General features: G+C 49.1%; 2 protein-coding genes across 57 annotated transcripts in view; both read left to right on the top strand.

Annotated features, from left to right (window-relative positions):
* Positions 1-4475, top strand: part of NR1H3 (nuclear receptor subfamily 1 group H member 3) — a 27770-nt gene extending 23295 nt beyond the window's left edge. For 4 of the 7 annotated variants that reach the window (XM_058446481.1, XM_032166038.2, XM_058446480.1 and 1 more), the window contains 3 exons: positions 3247-3360; positions 3595-3689; positions 3884-4474. In XM_058446481.1, the coding sequence (XP_058302464.1) occupies positions 3247-3360; positions 3595-3689; positions 3884-4030 (356 nt within the window). In that variant the 3' untranslated portion in view covers positions 4031-4474. Of the gene's footprint in view, positions 1-3246; positions 3361-3594; positions 3690-3883 lie in introns of all 7 variants that reach the window. The other 3 variants (XM_058446485.1, XM_058446484.1, XM_058446483.1) reach the window with 2 other exon arrangements.
* Positions 4476-5004: 529 nt separating this feature from the next.
* MADD (MAP kinase activating death domain) overlaps positions 5005-17968 on the top strand; it is a 62436-nt gene continuing 49472 nt past the window's right edge. For 11 of the 50 annotated variants that reach the window (XM_032165986.2, XM_058446475.1, XM_058446474.1 and 8 more), the window contains exons 1-8: positions 5403-5565; positions 9145-9294; positions 9882-10478; positions 11220-11523; positions 12053-12184; positions 13505-13618; positions 14344-14424; positions 17515-17693. In XM_032165986.2, coding sequence (XP_032021877.1) covers positions 9233-9294; positions 9882-10478; positions 11220-11523; positions 12053-12184; positions 13505-13618; positions 14344-14424; positions 17515-17693 — 1469 coding nt within the window. In that variant the 5' untranslated portion in view covers positions 5403-5565; positions 9145-9232. Of the gene's footprint in view, positions 5206-5399; positions 5566-9144; positions 9295-9881; positions 10479-11219; positions 11524-12052; positions 12185-13504; positions 13619-14343; positions 14425-17514; positions 17694-17968 lie in introns of those variants that run through there. The other 39 variants (XM_032166018.2, XM_032166005.2, XM_032165997.2 and 36 more) reach the window with 9 other exon arrangements.

The following is a 17968-nucleotide window of genomic DNA, read 5'->3' as shown; positions in this document are numbered from 1 at the left end:
AAAAAGAAAATGGGGCTTGCTGCCGGGCGTGGTGGCTCATGCCTGAAATCCTAGCACTTTGGGAGGCCGAGGCAGGGGGAATCACCTGAGGTCAGGAGTTCGAGACCAGCCTGGCTGACATGGTGAAACCCCATCTCTACTGAAAATACAAAAATTAGCTGGGTGTGGTGGTGCACACCTGTGGTCCCAGCTACTCGGGAGGCTGAGGCAGGAGAATCGCTTGAACCCAGGAGGCTGAGGTTGCAGTGAGCCGAGATCACGCCACTGCACTCCAGCCTGGGTGACAGAGCAAGACTCCATCTCAAAAAAAAAAAAAAAAAAGAAAAAGAAAATGGGGCCTGCCCATTAAATGGACTAACACACAACACTTGATAAACATCAGGGTGAAAGTACAGGAAGTGACTCACCAAGAAGCCTTGAATGGAAAAGTGTAGCAGATGGTTGCTAAAAGAAATCTGACAAAGCCTGGGGAACTGTGTAGGGTGCAGAGACTTTGACAATGTGTATGAGAGACATATTCTCTGGGTATCATGACTTTAGCTCATGTTTTGTTGCATTTCAGTCTTCTCAGCAGGAAGACTGTTTCCAAGAAAAACGTACTATTTATTGGCCAGGTGCGGTGGCTCATGCCTGTAATCCCAGTACTTTGGGAGGCCGAGGCAGGCAGATCACGGGGTCAAGAGATTGAGACCATCCTGGCCAACATGGTGAAATCCTGTCTCTACTAAAAATACAAAAATTAGCTGGGCGTGGTGACATGTGCCAGTAGTCCCAGCTACTCAAGAGGCTGAGGCAGGAGAATCATTTGAACCCGGGAGGCAGAGCTTGCAGTGAGCCGAGATCATGCTACTGCCCTCTAGCCTGGCAACAGAGCAAGACTCCGTCTCAAAAAAAAAAAATTATTTATTTTACAAACACTTATGTGGTAGTTACCATATATGCCACATATTTATGAGATAGGTACTATTATTATTCCCATTTTACAGATGGGAAAACCAAAGCCCAGAGAGGTTAAATAACTTACACAAGGTCACACTGCCTTATAAGTGGTAGAGCCAGGACTCAACCCCAGGCAGTCTGGCACCAGAATCCACATCCTCACCCATACTGCAATATTCCCTCGAGGATGTGATACATGAAATGTATCTCTAGTGTTCAAATAAGTAAGGCCAATGCCAGTGAAAAATGAGTCTTTTTTTTTTTCTTTGAAACAGGGTCTCACTCTGTCGCCCAGGCTGAATGCAGTGGTGTGATCAATCACGGCTCAATGCAGCCTCGACCTTCTGGGCTCAGGTGATCCTCCTTGAGTAGCTGAGACTACAGGTGTGAGCCACCGTGCCCTGCTGAAAAAGGATTTTTTTTTTTTTTTTTTTTAGCCAGAGTCTTGCTCTGTCGCCCAGGCTGGAGTGCAAGTAGAACAATCTCGGCTCACTGCAACTTCCGCCTCCCAGGTTCAAGCAATTCTCCTGCTCAGCCTCCCAAGTAGCTGGGACTACAGGTGTGCCACCACGCCTAGTTGATTTTTGTATTTTTAGTAGAGACCAGGTTTCACTGTGTTGCCCAGGCTGGTCTCAAACTCCTGAGCTCAGGCAATCCGTCTGCCTCGGCCTCCTAAAGTGCTGGGATTACAGGGATAAGCCACCACATCCGGCCTTTTTTCTTTTTCTTTTTTCTTTTTTTGAGATGGAGTTTCGCTTTGTCATCCAGGCTGGAGTGCAGTGGCGTGATCTTGGCTCACTGCAACCTCCGCCTTCCAGATTCAAGCAATTCTCCTGCCTCAGCCTCCTAAGTAGCTGGAATTACAGGAGTGCACCACCACGCCCAGCTAATTTTTGTATTTTCAGTAGAGACGGGGTTTTGCCATGTTGCCCAGGCTGGTCTCAAACTCCTGACCTCAGGTGATCCCCCTGCCTCGGCCTCCCAAAGTGCTGGGATTACAGACATGAACTGCCGTGCCCTGCTGAAAAAGGATTCTTTATAAACAAAAATAAGAGTTGCCTCTATTTCTAGAAATGTGGAGCCCTCAATAATTTTCATGACAGAATTGGCAGGTGATGGTGTCTGGTGCCTGTAATCCCAGCACTTTGGGAGGGTGAGGTGGGTGGATTGCTTGAGTCCAGGAGTTCGAGACCAGCCTGGGCAACATGGTGAAATCCTGTCACAACAAAAAATATAAGAATTAGCTAGGTGTGCCGGGCGCGGTGGCTCACGCTTGTAATCCCAGCACTTTGGGAGGCCGAGGCGGGCGGATCACAAGGTCAGGAGATCGAGACCACAGTGAAACCCCGTCGCTACTAAAAATACAAAAAAAAATTAGCCGGGCATGGTGGCGGGCGCCTGTAGTCCCAGCTACTTGGAGAGGCTGAGGCAGGAGAATGGCGTGAACCTGGGAGGCGGAGCTTGCAGTGAGCTGAGACTGCGCCACTGCACTCCAGCCTGGGTGACAGAGCAAGACTCCGTCTCAAAAAAAAAAAAAAAAAAGAATTAGCTAGGTGTGATGGTATGCACCTGTAGTCCCAGCTACTAGGGAGGCTGAAGTGGGAAGGATGGCTTGCGCCTGGGAGGTTGAGGCTGCAGTGAGCTGTGATTGTGCCACTGCACTCCAGTCTGGGTGACAGAACAAGTCCCTGTCTCAAAGAAAAAAAACAAGAATACCAGAATTATTATTTAATTCAGCACCTCTTGTGTGCCAGACACAGCGCTAAATGCTCTGCATACTTCGTCATTGAACCATACCAACAATTTTCTGAGATGGGTTCAGATATGATTCCCATTTCACAGATGAGGCTTAGAGGGGTTAAGACATTTGCTCAAAGTTACACAGCAAAGCCTTGTAGACTTTTTTTTTTTTTTTTTTTTGACGGAGTCTCACTCTGTCGCCCAGGCTGGAGTACAGTAGTGCGATCTTGGGTCACTGCAACCTCTGCCTCCCGTGTTCAAGCAATTCTCCTGCCTCAGCCTCCCAAGTAGCTGGGATTACAGGCACCTGCCACCACCACGCCCGGCAGGTGCTGGTGTTTTTAGTACAGACGGGGTTTCGCCCTGTTGGCCAGGCTCTTCTCGAACTCTTGACCTCAGGTGATCCGCCCACCTCAGCCTCTGAAAGTGCTGGGATTACAGGCGTGAGCCACTGTGCCTGGCCCCAGTAAACTTCTTAGTGAGTTCCTAGTAGTTCCCTAAGGTGAGGAGAGAAGAAAGTTCCTGCTGCTCCTGCTGCATGCGTCAGCCTCCCTTCTTCCTCCCCAGGGCTGCAAGTGGAATTCATTAACCCCATCTTCGAGTTCTCCAGGGCCATGAATGAGCTGCAACTCAATGATGCCGAGTTTGCTTTGCTCATTGCTATCAGCATCTTCTCTGCAGGTGTGGAGGAGGGGCAAGGGGAAACAGCAAGAGACTTGCACCAAGGAGGGCTGCAGGCCCCACAGGAATGGGGGGGCGGCAGGGGGTGGTGGCTTGGGAGGGTGGAGGCATTTGCTGTGTTATTTTAGGATGAGAGAGCTTGGCTGGAGCATGTCTCTATATTTTGGTTGCAATTTGGGGTATGGAACTGGACCCTGGCCAGACCTGCTCCTCAACTCTCTTGGTGACCTATAGACCGGCCCAACGTGCAGGACCAGCTCCAGGTAGAGAGGCTGCAGCACACATATGTGGAAGCCCTGCATGCCTACGTCTCCATCCACCATCCACATGTGAGTCTCCCCATGGTGCCCCTTTCCCTCCTTCCCACACACAGGCCCATTCCCTGACATACCTACTTTCCCTTCAAGAATTTCTCTCTGACTGCATGGTGTGCAGACAATTCACCTCTCCCACAACTCCCCTACCCTTGCCCCGCTTCCCTGGGGACAGGCAAAAGCTGTGCTTGTCTCTCTCCTTTCCCCAGGACCGACTGATGTTCCCACGGATGCTAATGAAACTGGTGAGCCTCCGGACCCTGAGCAGCGTCCACTCAGAGCAAGTGTTTGCACTGCGTCTACAGGACAAAAAGCTCCCACCGCTGCTCTCTGAGATCTGGGATGTGCACGAATGACTGTTCTGTCCCCATATTTTCCGTTTTCTTGGCCGAATGGCTGAGGCCTGGTGGCTGCCTCCTAGAAGAGGAACAGACTGAGAAGGGCAAACATTCCGGGGAGCTGGGCAAGGAGATCCTCCCGTGGCATTAAAAGAGAGTCAAAGGGTTGGGAGTTTTGTGGCTTCTGAGCAGTGGAGCCCTCGCTAACACTGTGCTATGTCTGAAGACCACGCTGACCCCACAAACGGATGGGACTGGGGGCCACTCTGCACAAGGTTCTCCAGGGCCCTGCCCATCCTGCCTCCGCCACTTCCTGTTTTTCCCACAGGGCCCCAAGAAAAATTCTCCACTGTCACTCTGTGGTATGGCCATAAATGTCTCAGCGCCGCCTCACTGATAGGTCTGGTACTGTTTGAACAGGAAGATCAAAATGAATACAAAATGAGAGAAACCAATTTCTGGATTGGGGGTGGGGACACGGTAATAGAGGAGGAAGCCTGCGGTCTTTAGGATCCGCCTCCAGGCTCAGAGGAGGGAGAGTCACAAATGACAGCCTTGGCCGTGAGAGGGGGCCTGTTCTTACTAACCCCCACTGCGCCATATGGGTAAATGGAATGCTGAGGCTTAGGCGCCCCCTTCCCCTGCTGGGATCCAGGTAGGATCCGGTTGCCTTTCTGCGGTGGAGGGGGAAGTGTTGGATTTCAGCGCTAAGGCCTCGGCGGTGCACCTCACGTGCGTGTGTAGCATGCCTTGGTTTTTCCTTTGGCATCTGAAAAAGGCACAACCTGAAAGACCCGGAACCCAGTTTCGGTCCCCAGGCCCTTTGGGACAGGAAGAGAAGAGCCGTGTGGCCGCGGGGAGGATGTCCTGCGGCGGGGCTGTCCTCGCGGACTGACTGGACTCCATCTCCCAGCGGGCGCCGCGGCGCGGCCACGCCCCCTCTTCCCCGCGCGCGCGCCCGGCGGAGGTACCCGCGGCCGCGCGCCCCCCTCTGTCCCCGCTGCTCAGGCTTGGTAGGCTCCATCTCGCGGCAGCCGGCTTCCCTGCTCGGGCGCCGAGCACCGCCAAAGCGCCTGAGTGGGGGGAACTGAGGGATGGGGAGCCCGTCAGGAAGTCTCAGGGGCCGATTATCTTGGGAAGTGACTTTCAGAGGAATCCACATGTCGTCGAAACGGGCGCTATGACCCCGTCGGGTGAGTCTCTCTGAGCAACCCAAACAGAAGGTACTGCCGTGGGTCCTCCCGTTGGCACGCGACGGCGCTGGGTCGGCCTCCTGCGCCCACGGGCGCTAGGCTAGGTGTGTGCGCAGCCGCTGTCTCCCGAGGTCGGCCCCGCCCCGCGGCGCTCGGCTCGGCGCAGCCCCGGCCCCCCGGGCTGAATGGTACGGCCCCGGCCCCGGCCTCCCCCTCCGCACCCCGCGCGAGTGGTGCGCGCCCCCCAGTGCAGACGCGGAACTGGCGCCCGCTCGGAGCGGCGCCGCGCTGGGGAGCGACTGACGCCCCGCTGCCGGGGGACGTCGGGCCGGGCCCGGTCAGTGCCCTAGAGCTTGGGAGGTAGGAGAGTCTGGGCCGGTGGGGATCCTGGGCGAGCGTCTGGGGACTCCGAGCGGGAGACGGGCTCTGAGAGGACACCGTGGCCCTTGGAGGAAGGGGTCTCTGAGGAGGCCCTGGGGGAGTGTGAAGGGGCGTGGGGCGGGGGTCTGCCGAGGAGGGGCGGGGCCGGGGATGGGGGCGCCCTGGGCCGAGGAGGGGGCTCAGGCTACTGGGCCTGGTTCCTGCCTGGCGGGCGGCTCGGGTTCGGGTTCGGGTTCGGGTTCGGGTTCGGGGCGGCGGCGGGGGAGAACTGTCCAGCAGGTGAGGGGGCGGGCAGAGCTGGCCAGCCCCTGGGCCGAGCCCGCACCACGCTTGGTGGGTGTGCTTGTGCGTGCGCCTATATTTTTGGCTAGAATTTGGAGAAACATGTTTGGTTCTCAAGAATTTTTTTTTTTTAACTTGATGTTTCAAAATTGACTTGCTGGAGAGAGAACACCATTTCATCTTTCTGCAATCGCTCTCCTCCCCATCCTCGTGTATCTACCTTCTTCCACCTTTCCCTGCCCTCCCCTCTACCCCAACCCTGCCAGCTGCCAGCCTCCTTGCTCCAGTTCTCCCGTACGCTGGACCAGTCTGTGCTGATGAGCTTGCAAGGTCACTGCCTGGGGAGGTAGAGGAGGGGAGGAGAGCCTCCTGTTGTGTTCACGTCAGCAGAGATGTCATATCGCTCTCTGGTTCCTGTGGTTTTACTATGAGATCCTGTCCAAAATGAGGGACGAATCCAAAGGGTTGGTTAGCATGGCCATTTCTACTGAAAAGGCATAGGTAACTTAAAAGTTTGTGAATCTTGAATCTACCTCTGGGTGGAGCTGATGGTGATGTCGGACTTCAGCAGATAGATCTGCATTTTGAACTGGATGCTTTTGGAATACAGGAAGATAGGAACCAGAGGCTCTACGTTAGTAAACGTGGTTGAGACAAGAGGCAGAGTCGGAGCCTCGTTGGTTGTGAAGACAGAGTGTGAGTTGTGGGTGATGTTAGAGGATTTAGTCTTAAGAGGAGTTAGAGGTGTTAGTCTTTGTGGGGAGGGGGGAGAGGAGAGAATGAGAAGGAAAATCTTAGTTATCTCTGCAGTCTGAATAATGGAAGGCAGTGCTGCTGATCAGATGTGAATTCTGGCTAAAAATCTATCCTACCACCCGTAGCTAGAATAATAACAAAATCTCAGGGTCCTTGTGGCTCTGGAAGGAAATGATTGTGAATGACTTGAGTTTCGTCAGATAGTTGTCAGTGGAGAGGGACTGAGATCCCACCAAGGCTGGAGAGGCCTGATGCGTACTCAGTAGGAGGTGCTTCAGGCCTGATGTTTGAGATTTTGGCTGGAGAGGGCTCCTGGTTTTCAATGTAAACATAGACTGCAAGGTGTAGCCTAGAGCTCTGGTTCTATAAATTCTGTTTTACTTTTAGATACTTTGGCTCTCACTCTGGTCATTTCTACATAATTTTTTTTTTCGAATCCCATGACAGGTTAACTACATAATTCTTTATTAGAACAAATTATGCTTTTTACTCACATCCCATTTCATTTCTCTATTTCTCTCCCCCTTGGATTCTGCCCAGGAGGAGCTGAGTGCAGCTCTGTTATAGTGCCCCACCTCCTGTAGTTTGCTCATGCCTTTGTTGCAGTTGGGAGAACCAAGGGACTGTTTGGGTTCGTCAATCAGTGGTGATACCTAGAAATGAATATATGGCGTGCTCAGAAACCTGGTGGTGTTCTAGAGATATCACTATCAAAAGCCAGAATTAGGACGAAGTACAAACTACAGACAGATGAGGGAGAAGATAACCTAATTCTTAGCAGGTACTGTCAGTGGGAGAAGTGTCTCTAGGTTCGAGGATAGTGAATTGTTATGGGCCTTGGCCGACCCTGGAGTAGCAGCTGCTAGCAGTGTGCGGTCACCAAGCAGGGGAGGGGCTGTGGCTCTGCTATAAATAGTGTTGGGAGCCAGAGTTGCTATGGAGATAAAACTGAATCCTATTACCTGCAGGTCCTCTGTGGGGAGCAAGGGAAAGGAGAAAGCAGTATTTTGAGGATTCGAGAGGTATTGCAAATAGGTCTTGTTTATTATTAGGTAGGGGAGAAAAAACTTCTACTCATTACCTAAACCAAATAGGGCCTTAAGCATCCAGGGAGTGTGTATGTCTGTATATATGCGGGTGCCCGCAGCAGCAGCAGGTGAGGGAGTAGGGGGTGTGTATGTGTATACGATAACGGGTTTCTCTTCGTGTGCATTGAACAAGGTCTTAGGCCACATGTAGAGCACAGAGGTAGAATCCTGGAACACTAGAAATATGAGAAAAGAACTTCCACTCATAGAAGAAATAGCCCTACTAGAAATAGCTGTGCAGCAGGGTGAAACGTTTTATTTAGAGAAGTGTATAGACACTTAACAGGAAATAAAGTATAATTAAGACCATGAAAGCTTTTCCTAATTTTAGGACATAGTTTGGAAATTTCTCTGAGCACCTCTCCCTGTCCTTGCAGAAATCCTAGTATTTCTGCCTCTAATTCATAGCCTCTGTAATGTATACTAGGACAAGGACTCATCTATGTATATTGTATTACTGATTCTAAGCCTGAGATCAAAATAGAGGAGAGATTATGATTCAGCACCAAGGGCAGAGCTAGTAGCAGTGGCGTCTGGGCTCCTTTCTTGCCTGAAGGAGGGAGAAAAGTGGTGCAGATTAGGCAATTGGGGCATGGACATTTTCATTTGAGATCATGTGAGGTAGAATAGCCAGCTGTTATTGTCTGACCATGGTTAACTAGACAGTCTATATGGTAGTTTCACATCAAGCTGAATGTAGATGGTTGGAAAAGAATAATTGTGTTTCCATCTAGACCTAGAAGTGCAGATTAGTGCTAGCTAGTTGAGGAGTCTGGTTTGATCCTGATCCACCCTGGAGGGGTCCTGAGAGTGACTTCAATTTTTGTTACAATGACTGAGTCCAAATTAGACGGCCTAGGTCTGTTTTTCAGAAACAGAGCCCCAGGCGTTAAGCTGGAAATTAAGTCATTGGTAGGGATAGGTAGGTGAACCATTATTTATCTACTCCTTTTTTTTTTTCTTGAGACGGAGTCTCACTCTGTCGCCCCGGCTCGAGTGCAGTGGCGCGATCTCAGCTCACCACAGCCTCCACCTCCTGGGTTCAAGCGATTCTTGTGCCTCAGACTCCCGAGTAGCTGGGATTACAGACGTGTGCCACCACGCCCGGCTAATTTTTTTGTATTTTTAGTAGAGATGGGGTTTTGCCATGTTGGCCAGCTGGTCTCAAACTCCTGACCTCAGGTGATCCGCCTCGGCCTCCTAGAGTTCTGGGATTACAGGCGCGAGCCACCGTGCCTGGCCTATCTATTTTTTAACATTCGATTCTGTGAGCTCATGAGCCTAGACGTGAGGCTAGACAAGCGTCAAGTTCTCCTATCATTAGTGTGAAAGCGGAAGACCTTCTGACCTCTGCCTCTAGCCGGGAAGAAGTTGAGAGGGTGAGTCCCTTAGGCACAGCAGTGGATCTTATCAGTACTTTTTTTCCTATTAGACTTCGATTTTCATAATTCCTCCCGGGAATGCTGACCCCTTGCTTGGTGCCCTGATGCTTCTCTGAGATGAACTGATGAATTGGAACCATGGTGCAAAAGAAGAAGTTCTGTCCTCGGTTACTTGACTATCTAGTGATCGTAGGGGCCAGGTAACCAAGAAGAGATTGGCTTTTGTCTTAATATCTGGGATAGCCATAAAATCTGCAGTTGTTCCCCTCTCCGATTTCCATGTTGCTTTGCATAGCTCATCTTCCCCTGTTATTTTACCCTGATGGGAGCATTGAAGCCAGTAGGGAAAACAACAAAGTCAGGTGGATTGAAAGCAAAACCCTGCTCTTAACTAACATCTTCATGATGACGAGCAAATATACTCTTTATACCTCAGTTTTCTTATTTTGTAATAAGAAAAAGTACATTATAAGCTACTCCTCTATGTATGCTTTTTTGGTAATTTATTAGTTAATTCACTTTAAAAGATGTTAATCATCTTAAGGTGCCAGTGATAATTTTATTGTCAAAATCTCCCCTTCGTTTCAGAATAGATGCCTTCATGACAGTGCAGACTTCACTTAGGCTACCAGCTCCATGCGGCAGGCAGCACCCATATTTTCCAAGGTGTTACAGTCAGGTTACTTTATCCAAAATAGCATCTTGAGCTTTATTTGTTGACTGTGGTTAAAATTTGATAGCCCATTCCATCCCTTCAGGCTGCTGAATTTGTCTTTATGTTCTTCAGGCACCCGAGTAGTGATAGCGTGGCCCAGACTCCTGAACTGCTACGGCGATACCCCTTAGAGGATCACGCCGAGTTTCCCCTGCCCCCAGATGTAGTGTTCTTCTGCCAGCCCGAGGGCTGCCTGAGCGTGCGGCAGCGGCGCATGAGCCTTCGGGATGATACCTCTTTTGTCTTCACCCTCACTGACAAGGACACGGGAGTCACGCGATATGGCATCTGTGTTAACTTCTACCGCTCCTTCCAAAAGCGAATCCCTAAGGAGAAGGGGGAAGGTGGGGCAGGGCCCCGTGGGAAGGAAGGAACCCGTGCCACCTGTGCCTCAGAAGAGGGTGGCACTGAGAGCTCAGAGAGCGGCTCATCCCTGCAGCCTCCCAGTGCCGACTCTACCCCTGATGTGAACCAGTCTCCTCGGGGCAAACGCCGGCCCAAGGCGGGGAGCCGTTCCCGCAACAGTACTCTCACGTCCCTGTGCGTGCTCAGCCACTACCCTTTCTTCTCCACCTTCCGAGAGTGTTTGTATACCCTCAAGCGCCTGGTGGACTGCTGTAGTGAGCGCCTGCTGGGCAAGAAACTGGGCATCCCTCGAGGCGTACAAAGGTACAGTTTGCTGCTGATGCCCAGTGGGGGAAGTATGTAGAGACTGCATGTAATTGGTCTTTGAGGGGCATAGGAAATTTCCTCTACAGCTCAAGGTCCTTCAGACCTATTGAAGCATATTTAGAGTATTTAGAGTTAATCTTTTTTCTTTCGGGGACAGAGTCTCGCTCTGTTGTCCAGGCTGGAGTGCAGTGGTGCGTTCTCAGCTCACTGCAACCCCTGCCTCCTGGGTTCGAGTGATCCTTATGCCTCAGCCTCCCAAGTAGCTGGGATTACAGGTGCACGCCACCATGCCCAGCTAATTTTGGTATTTTTAGTAGAGACGGGGTTTCGCCATGTTGGCCAGGCTGGTCTCGAACTCCTGACCTCAGGTGGTCCACCCACCTCGGCCTCCCAAAGGGCTGGGATATAGGCGTGAGCATCATGCCCAGCCAAAAGTTAATCTTTACTAAGCAAAAGACTGCTCCAGAGTTAGACCTCCTTCCAGAATTGTGTTTGGAGTAATGCTGGAATTTGATGTTTCACTGTGGTTAGGACAGTAAGTCTTAACCCAGTATATATTTTTACATTTGCTCTGGCCATTGTATATACCTTCCGGTCCTATCTGAGCTCAGAGACTGGGCTTTCCTAATGATGCTCCTTTTCCCGTTGTCATCGTTAGAGCCTCTGTGGCGATACTGGGTTGCAGTGGGTATCAGCTTCTGATGCTAATGTGTCTGATTCCTGCTGTCTGCTTCTCAGGGACACCATGTGGCGGATCTTTACTGGATCGCTGCTGGTGGAGGAGAAGTCAAGTGCCCTTCTGCATGACCTTCGAGAGATTGAGGCCTGGATCTATCGATTGCTGCGCTCCCCAGTACCCGTCTCTGGGCAGAAGCGAGTAGACATCGAGGTCCTACCCCAAGAGCTCCAGCCAGCTCTGACCTTTGCTCTTCCAGACCCATCTCGATTCACCCTAGTGGATTTCCCACTGCACCTTCCCTTGGAACTTCTAGGTGTGGACGCCTGTCTCCAGGTGCTAACCTGCATTCTGTTAGAGCACAAGGTGAGAGGCCAGCTTCCTAGACCTTTCTAGGGGAGGAACTCTTAAATATGCCAGTGGCCAGACCACGAGCTCTTGGAGGACAGGGACTACATATTTTTCATCTTTTTGTCTTCAGGAGGTAACGTCATGCCTGGTGAACAGCAGGTATTCCGTAGATGTGGGTTGAATTAAGATACTGGTATCATGTGGGATGTATTTAGAGGGTTTACCATTCATTAGGGCTTATCCTTAATTATACTGACCTAATTCTTTGGAAATATCAGTAGTTCTGTTTCAGTGAGTGGTCCTGGGATGGGCAGTACAAGAACTAGGAAGGTAAGGGAGTGATCTGCATATCTCAGGTGAGGGAGGATCACCATTGTGCCTGGATTGGGAGGTGGCAGGCATGGTGGGGCAGGGGGCAGTGGGAGAGACAAAGCTGGGTCTGTAGGCGTGGTAAAGTTGGAACCAAGTTGTAATGTTGGAAGCTGTTTTCTTGTAAACCTTATTTTGTGTTTTGGAGTGATTCTTACTGGATGGCTCATGACAGGTGGTGCTACAGTCCCGAGACTACAATGCACTCTCCATGTCTGTGATGGCATTCGTGGCAATGATCTACCCACTGGAGTATATGTTTCCTGTCATCCCACTGCTACCTACCTGCATGGCATCCGCAGAGCAGGTGAGTCTCAAGGCGTCTTTCGGCTTTCTCACCTCTGTCTTCCTGAGGGAGGAGGCCTCATGCTCAAAGAAGTTGTAAGTGAGTGCTGGTCCTCAATCCTTTATCATAACTTGCTTGTTTACAAAATCTGACTGATTTGAACTGATCTGGTGGCAAAGCTTATGCTATTTTAGTTTTTATTTATCACAACAAATGTTAATGACTATAGGCCACTGGCTGCACTGCAGCAGGTGTTACGTGTGTTATGTAATACAGTAGTTCTTCCTTATCTGTGGAGGATACATTCCAAGACCCCCAGTGGATGCCTCAAAACACAGATAGTTCCAAACTCTGTAGATACTTTGTTTTTTTCTGTACATACATAGCAATGATACAGTTTAATTTATGAATTAGACACAGTAAGAGAGTAACAATTTCTCTTTGGGCATATATTTGGTGTTTTTTGGAGACAGAGTCTCCCTCTATCCCCCAGGCTGGAGTACAGTGGCACGATCTCGGCTCACTGGAGCCTCCGCCTTCCGGGTTCAAGTGATTCTCCTGCTTCAGCCTCCCTAGTAGCTGGGATTACAGGCACCGCCACCACGCCCGGCTAATTTTTTGTATTTTTAGTAGAGACGGGGTTTCACCATGTTGGCCAGGCTGGTCTTGAACTCTTGACCTTAGGTGATCTGCCTGCCTCAGCCTCCCAAAGTGCTGGGATTACAGGCATGAGCCACCGCGCCCAGCCTCTTTCTACATATATTTGGCTTCTCTTTGGCATATCCCAATTGCCAGCATCAGTACCCTTGTGCTTTGGGGCCATTATTAAGTAAAATAAGGGTTACTTGAACACAAACGCTGAGATTGTGCGACAGTTGATCTGATAACCGAGATGGCTACAGGCGAGTAGTGTATACAGCATGGATATGCTGGACACAGGGATGATTTATGTCTGGGTGGGACAGAGCGGGACAGCATGAGATTTCATCATGCTTCTCAGAACTATTGTCCTAGACTTCAGATATGATCAAGCTGCAGTTTAAAATTTATGAATTGTTTATTTATGGAATTTTCCTTTTAATATTTTCAGACTACAGTTTACCTCAGTAAACTGGAATCACAGAAAGTGAAACTGTGGATAAGGAAGACTACTGTATACAAAAAAATGTACCATGTTACCTTTCAAAAAATCTGAAAAATTCTGAATTTTCAAATACATCTGGCCTCAGGAGTTTTGGAAGAGGGATTGTATCTGCATTTCCTTATCTAGAAGAATCCAGACTTGATACGTGCTTGTGATAGGTTTTGTCTTTGTTCTCACCTTCTTTATCATTTCCACAGCTGTTGTTGGCTCCAACCCCGTACATCATTGGGGTTCCTGCCAGCTTCTTCCTCTACAAACTGGACTTCAAAATGCCTGATGATGTATGGCTAGTGGATCTGGACAGCAACAGGGTGAGGTTCTTGGCTGAGGCATTGTAGAGTCTAGAGGAGGATTGCATTCTAGACCGAGTCCTGGGATATCTGTTTTTCTAGATTCCTTTCAGGAACGTCCTAAGTTGTTGGATAATTTCTATTGTGAGACTTACTGAAACAAGTTTTTTTAGATGCTGCTTTTACCTTATTAGCCAAATAAACCCTTGGTTAGGTCTCAGAGAATTATAGGATTTATTTTTGCCAGAATTCAGTGGCCCCCAACCGTATCCTGCAAGAGCAGTCAGACGGTTGTGATCTGAGGGCCATTACATGTGGTATAGATCATCTCTTAATGGTTTCCCTGGGGTATAGTTTCCGGTAAGAAACTGTCTTCCAATGCAGGCTTAATGAATTATATGACCATTCTGCAATGTGGGTACATTCAAACTTTGGTGGGAAGCCCTTATGTGTGCTCATTGTAAAACTTAAAAAAAAAATAAAAATAAGCGTAAATAAAATAAAAGAAAAACCATAATCCTGTTATCTAGAGAGAATAACCAATAACATTAAGGTATATTTCGTTTTAGATGCATATGTATGTCATATATGTGTGTGTACATATATCTTACTGTGCAGTTATAGAATGTGTATTCATTTGTATAATAATATCGTGTATACATCCTCTTATTTTTATTAATCTATATAAGTGAAATTCCTGAGCAATAGACTCTAAGGTCACGTCTTTTATCATCTCTCTGGTGCAGGTGATTGCCCCCACCAATGCAGAAGTGCTGCCCATCCTGCCGGAACCAGAGTCACTAGAGCTGAAAAAGCATTTAAAGCAGGTAGGTGAAGAATGAAGGAAAGAAAGGGGAGTAATAGATGCTGCGGGATTCCCGTGAGAAGACAGCTATTCTCAGAGCCAGTTTCCTATCAAACTTCAAGTGGAGTAGTTTTCTTCACCCTGGATGGGCTTAAGAAAAGGCATACCCCATTTCTGGGTGGCAAAGTGAATCTCTGTTTTTGATTCCAATTCATTGTGTGCTTTACCATCTTCTGATGCTTATGATGCTGTATAAAATAGCCCTTCGCTCTCTGTTTCTTGTATGTGTGCCACTCTCTATGGCTTCAGAACATTTTCTCAGTCTTTTCTTTTTTTTTTTTTTTTGAGATGGAGTCTTGCTCTGTCGCCCAGGCTGGAGTGCAGTGGCGTGATCTCGGCTCACTGCAAACTCCGCCTTCTGGGTTCACGCCATTCTCCTGCCTCAGCCTCTCCAGGAGCTGGGACTACAGGCGCATGCCGCCACGCCCGGCTAATTTTTTCGTATTTTTAGTAGAGACGGGGTTTTGCCATGTTAGCCAAGATGGCCTCTATCTCCTGACCTCGTGATCCACCCGCCTCAGCCTCCCAAAGTGCTGGGATTACAGGCGTGAGCCATTGCGCCCGGCCGATTTTCTGTCTTGTTAGGTGGAAGTTAGTTGTGTTGACCGTCTGGCTGCTTTTATATCATCTTCTAGAGTTGATCCCGAGGTTCCTTTCTTCAAAAATTCCTTTCTTTGGCTGGGCGCGGTGCCTCGTGCCTATAATCCCAGCACTTTGGGAGGTGGAGGCAGGCTAATCATGAGGTCAGAAGTTCAAGACCAGCCTGGCCATTATGGTGAAACCCCGTCTCTACTAAAAATACAAAAATTAGCCGGGCACATGGTGGTGGATGCCCGTAGTCCAGCTACTTGGGAGGCTGAGGCAGGAGAATCACTTGAACCCAGGAGGCAGAGGTTGCAGTGAGCCAAGATCGTGCCATTGCACTCCTGCCTGGGCCACAGAGTGAGACTCAGTCTCAAACAAACAAAAAAATTCCTTTCTTTGAGTAATTCCTCACATCCATTTTTTATTGATTGATTTTCTTCTTCCTCTGCATGCTGAACACAGTACCTGAAGGTAACACATGACAAAGCTTCATTCCCTTCCCCTGCCTTATGTGTTGTACAGCAACACCAGTAGATAGCACTGTGTTTATTTTTAGGAATCCCTGCTCTCATTTGAAGGGCCTTTAGAAATCTTTTTCTGTGTTGTCTGAAGTTCTTAGTAGTACCTCTAGATGCTATGTTTGGGTTTAAATGGGTCATTTTATATCATCCCTCTCACCTCAGTTGCTTCATCACTGCTAATATAATATGATACCTTGTTACTGCAGAGTCTAGTGGGAATTTTAAGTTCAGAAAGTTCTCTAGCTGCCTTCACTTGGTGTGTTTTCAGTCTTGATGATTGCTTTAGTATGACTAATGAGATGGAGAGGTTAATAAATGGAATTGGCCGGGCGCGGTGGCTCACGCTTGTAATCCCAGCACTTTGGGAGGCCGAGGCGGGCAGATCACGAGGTCAGGAGATCAAGACCACAGTGAAACCCCGTCTCTACTAAAAAAAAATACAAAAAATTAGCCGGGCGTGGTGGCGGGCGCCTGTGGTCCCAGCTACTCGGAGAGGCTGAGGCAGGAGAATGGCGTGAACCTGGGAGGCGGAGCTTGCAGTGAGCCGAGAGTGCGCCACTGCACTCCAGCCTGGGCTACAGAGCGAGACTCTTGTCTCAAAAAAAAAAAAAAAAGGAATTATATTTAATTTAATTAATTAATTTATTTATTTTGAGATGGAGTCCCGCTCTGTCACCCAGGCTGGAGTGCAGTGGCACAATTTCGGCTCACTGCAACCTCTGCCTCCCAAGTTCAAGCGAATCTCTTGCCTCAGCCTTCTGAGTAGTTGGGATTACAGGCGCACACCACCGTGCCCGGCTAATTTGTTTGTATTTTTAGTAGAGCCGGGGTTTCATCATGTTGGCCAGGCTGGTCTCAAACTCCTAACTTTAGGTGATCCACTTGCCTTGGCCTCCCAAAGTATTGGGATTACAGGCATGAGCCACTGCGCCCAGCCAGAATTATATTTTAAATGTTTGTGGGAGCTAAGATCCTTGGACTCATTGATCCTGTGTTCTAACTCCTGCTATTCAAACTGTGGTTTGTGAACCAGCAACATTAGCATCCCTTGGGCTTGTTAAAGTGCAGGATCACTCCAGGCATACTGAATCGGAATCTGCATTTTAACAACCTCCCCCGGTGATTCCTCTCCTCACTCAAATTTGAGAAGCACTGCTGGCCGGGTGCGGTGGCTCACGCTTGTAATCCCAGCACTTTGGGAGGCCGAGGCGGGCGGATCAAGAGGTCAGGAGATCGAGACCATGGTGAAACCCCGTCTCCACTAAAAATACAAAAAATTAGCCGGGCGTGGTGGCGGGCGCCTGTAGTCCCAGCTACTCAGGAGGCTGAGGCAGGAGAATGGCGTGAACCTGGGAGGCGGAGCTTGCAGTGAGCCGAGATCGCGCCACTGCACTCCAGCCTGGGTGACAGAGCGAGACTCCGTCTCAAAAAAAAAGAAAAAAAAAAAAAAGCACTGCTGTTCTCGACCAGTGGTCTTCACACTGCCCCATTGAGCCTCTGAGGGGCCGATTTAGCTTGGGAGCCCTGAGCATTTAAGGCTCTGCTTCCTGTGTCCTTCAGAGCAGCTCTGTTTTCAAATTTCCATTCTGTATAATTTCACATAGATTCCAATTTTAAAAAACATTTACTGACTGTAATAATTTTGCAAACGACTGTCCTGGACTTCAGATAAGATCAAGTTGCCTTGAGCTAGGTTGTCTTAAGATGGAGAGCTACATATTTCAGACTGTTTTCTAAAGGCTAGAATATTGGGATTTTTATTTCGAAGATGAAAGGTCTGAAATGGGTTGGCCATGATTTGCAAATTAGCACCGTTCTTTGTTGCAGAACTTTTTGACCAGAGAATACGAGGTGGAAGACTTCAGGAAGGCCCTTTCCTTGGAGTTAAGATTGGCTAGCTGCCCAGGGACGTGCCTTGTGTAAGGAATTTTCCTGTTGTTCCGTAGGCCTTGGCCAGCATGAGTCTCAACACCCAGCCCATCCTCAATCTGGAGAAATTTCATGAGGGCCAGGAGATCCCCCTTCTCTTGGGAAGGCCTTCTAATGACCTGCAGTCCACACCCTCCACTGAATTCAACCCACTCATCTATGGCAATGACGTGGATTCTGTGGATGTTGCAACCAGGTAACACCAAGCCGACTGTATAATCACAGTTCTTAAATTGATCTCTTTGCTCTCTAAGGGACCTTAGGGCAGACTATTTCTCTGAACCAGGGTTTCTTTTTTTTTTTTTTTTTTTTTGAGATAGAGTCTCACTCTTGGAGTGCAATGGCATAATCTCAGCTCACTGCAACTTCTGCCTCCCGGGTTCAAGTGATTCTCCTGCCTCAGCTTCCTCAGTGACTGGGATTACGCCTGCCACCACGCCTGGCTAATTTTTATATTTTTAGTAGAGACGG

The sequence above is a fragment of the Hylobates moloch genome, unplaced genomic scaffold (genome assembly GCF_009828535.3).
Source record: "Hylobates moloch isolate HMO894 unplaced genomic scaffold, HMol_V3 SCAFFOLD_11, whole genome shotgun sequence".
NCBI classification, from domain to species: Eukaryota; Metazoa; Chordata; class Mammalia; order Primates; family Hylobatidae; genus Hylobates; species Hylobates moloch.
Note: the sequence above shows the minus strand (reverse complement) of the source record. Positions and strands in the feature narration are given on the sequence as shown.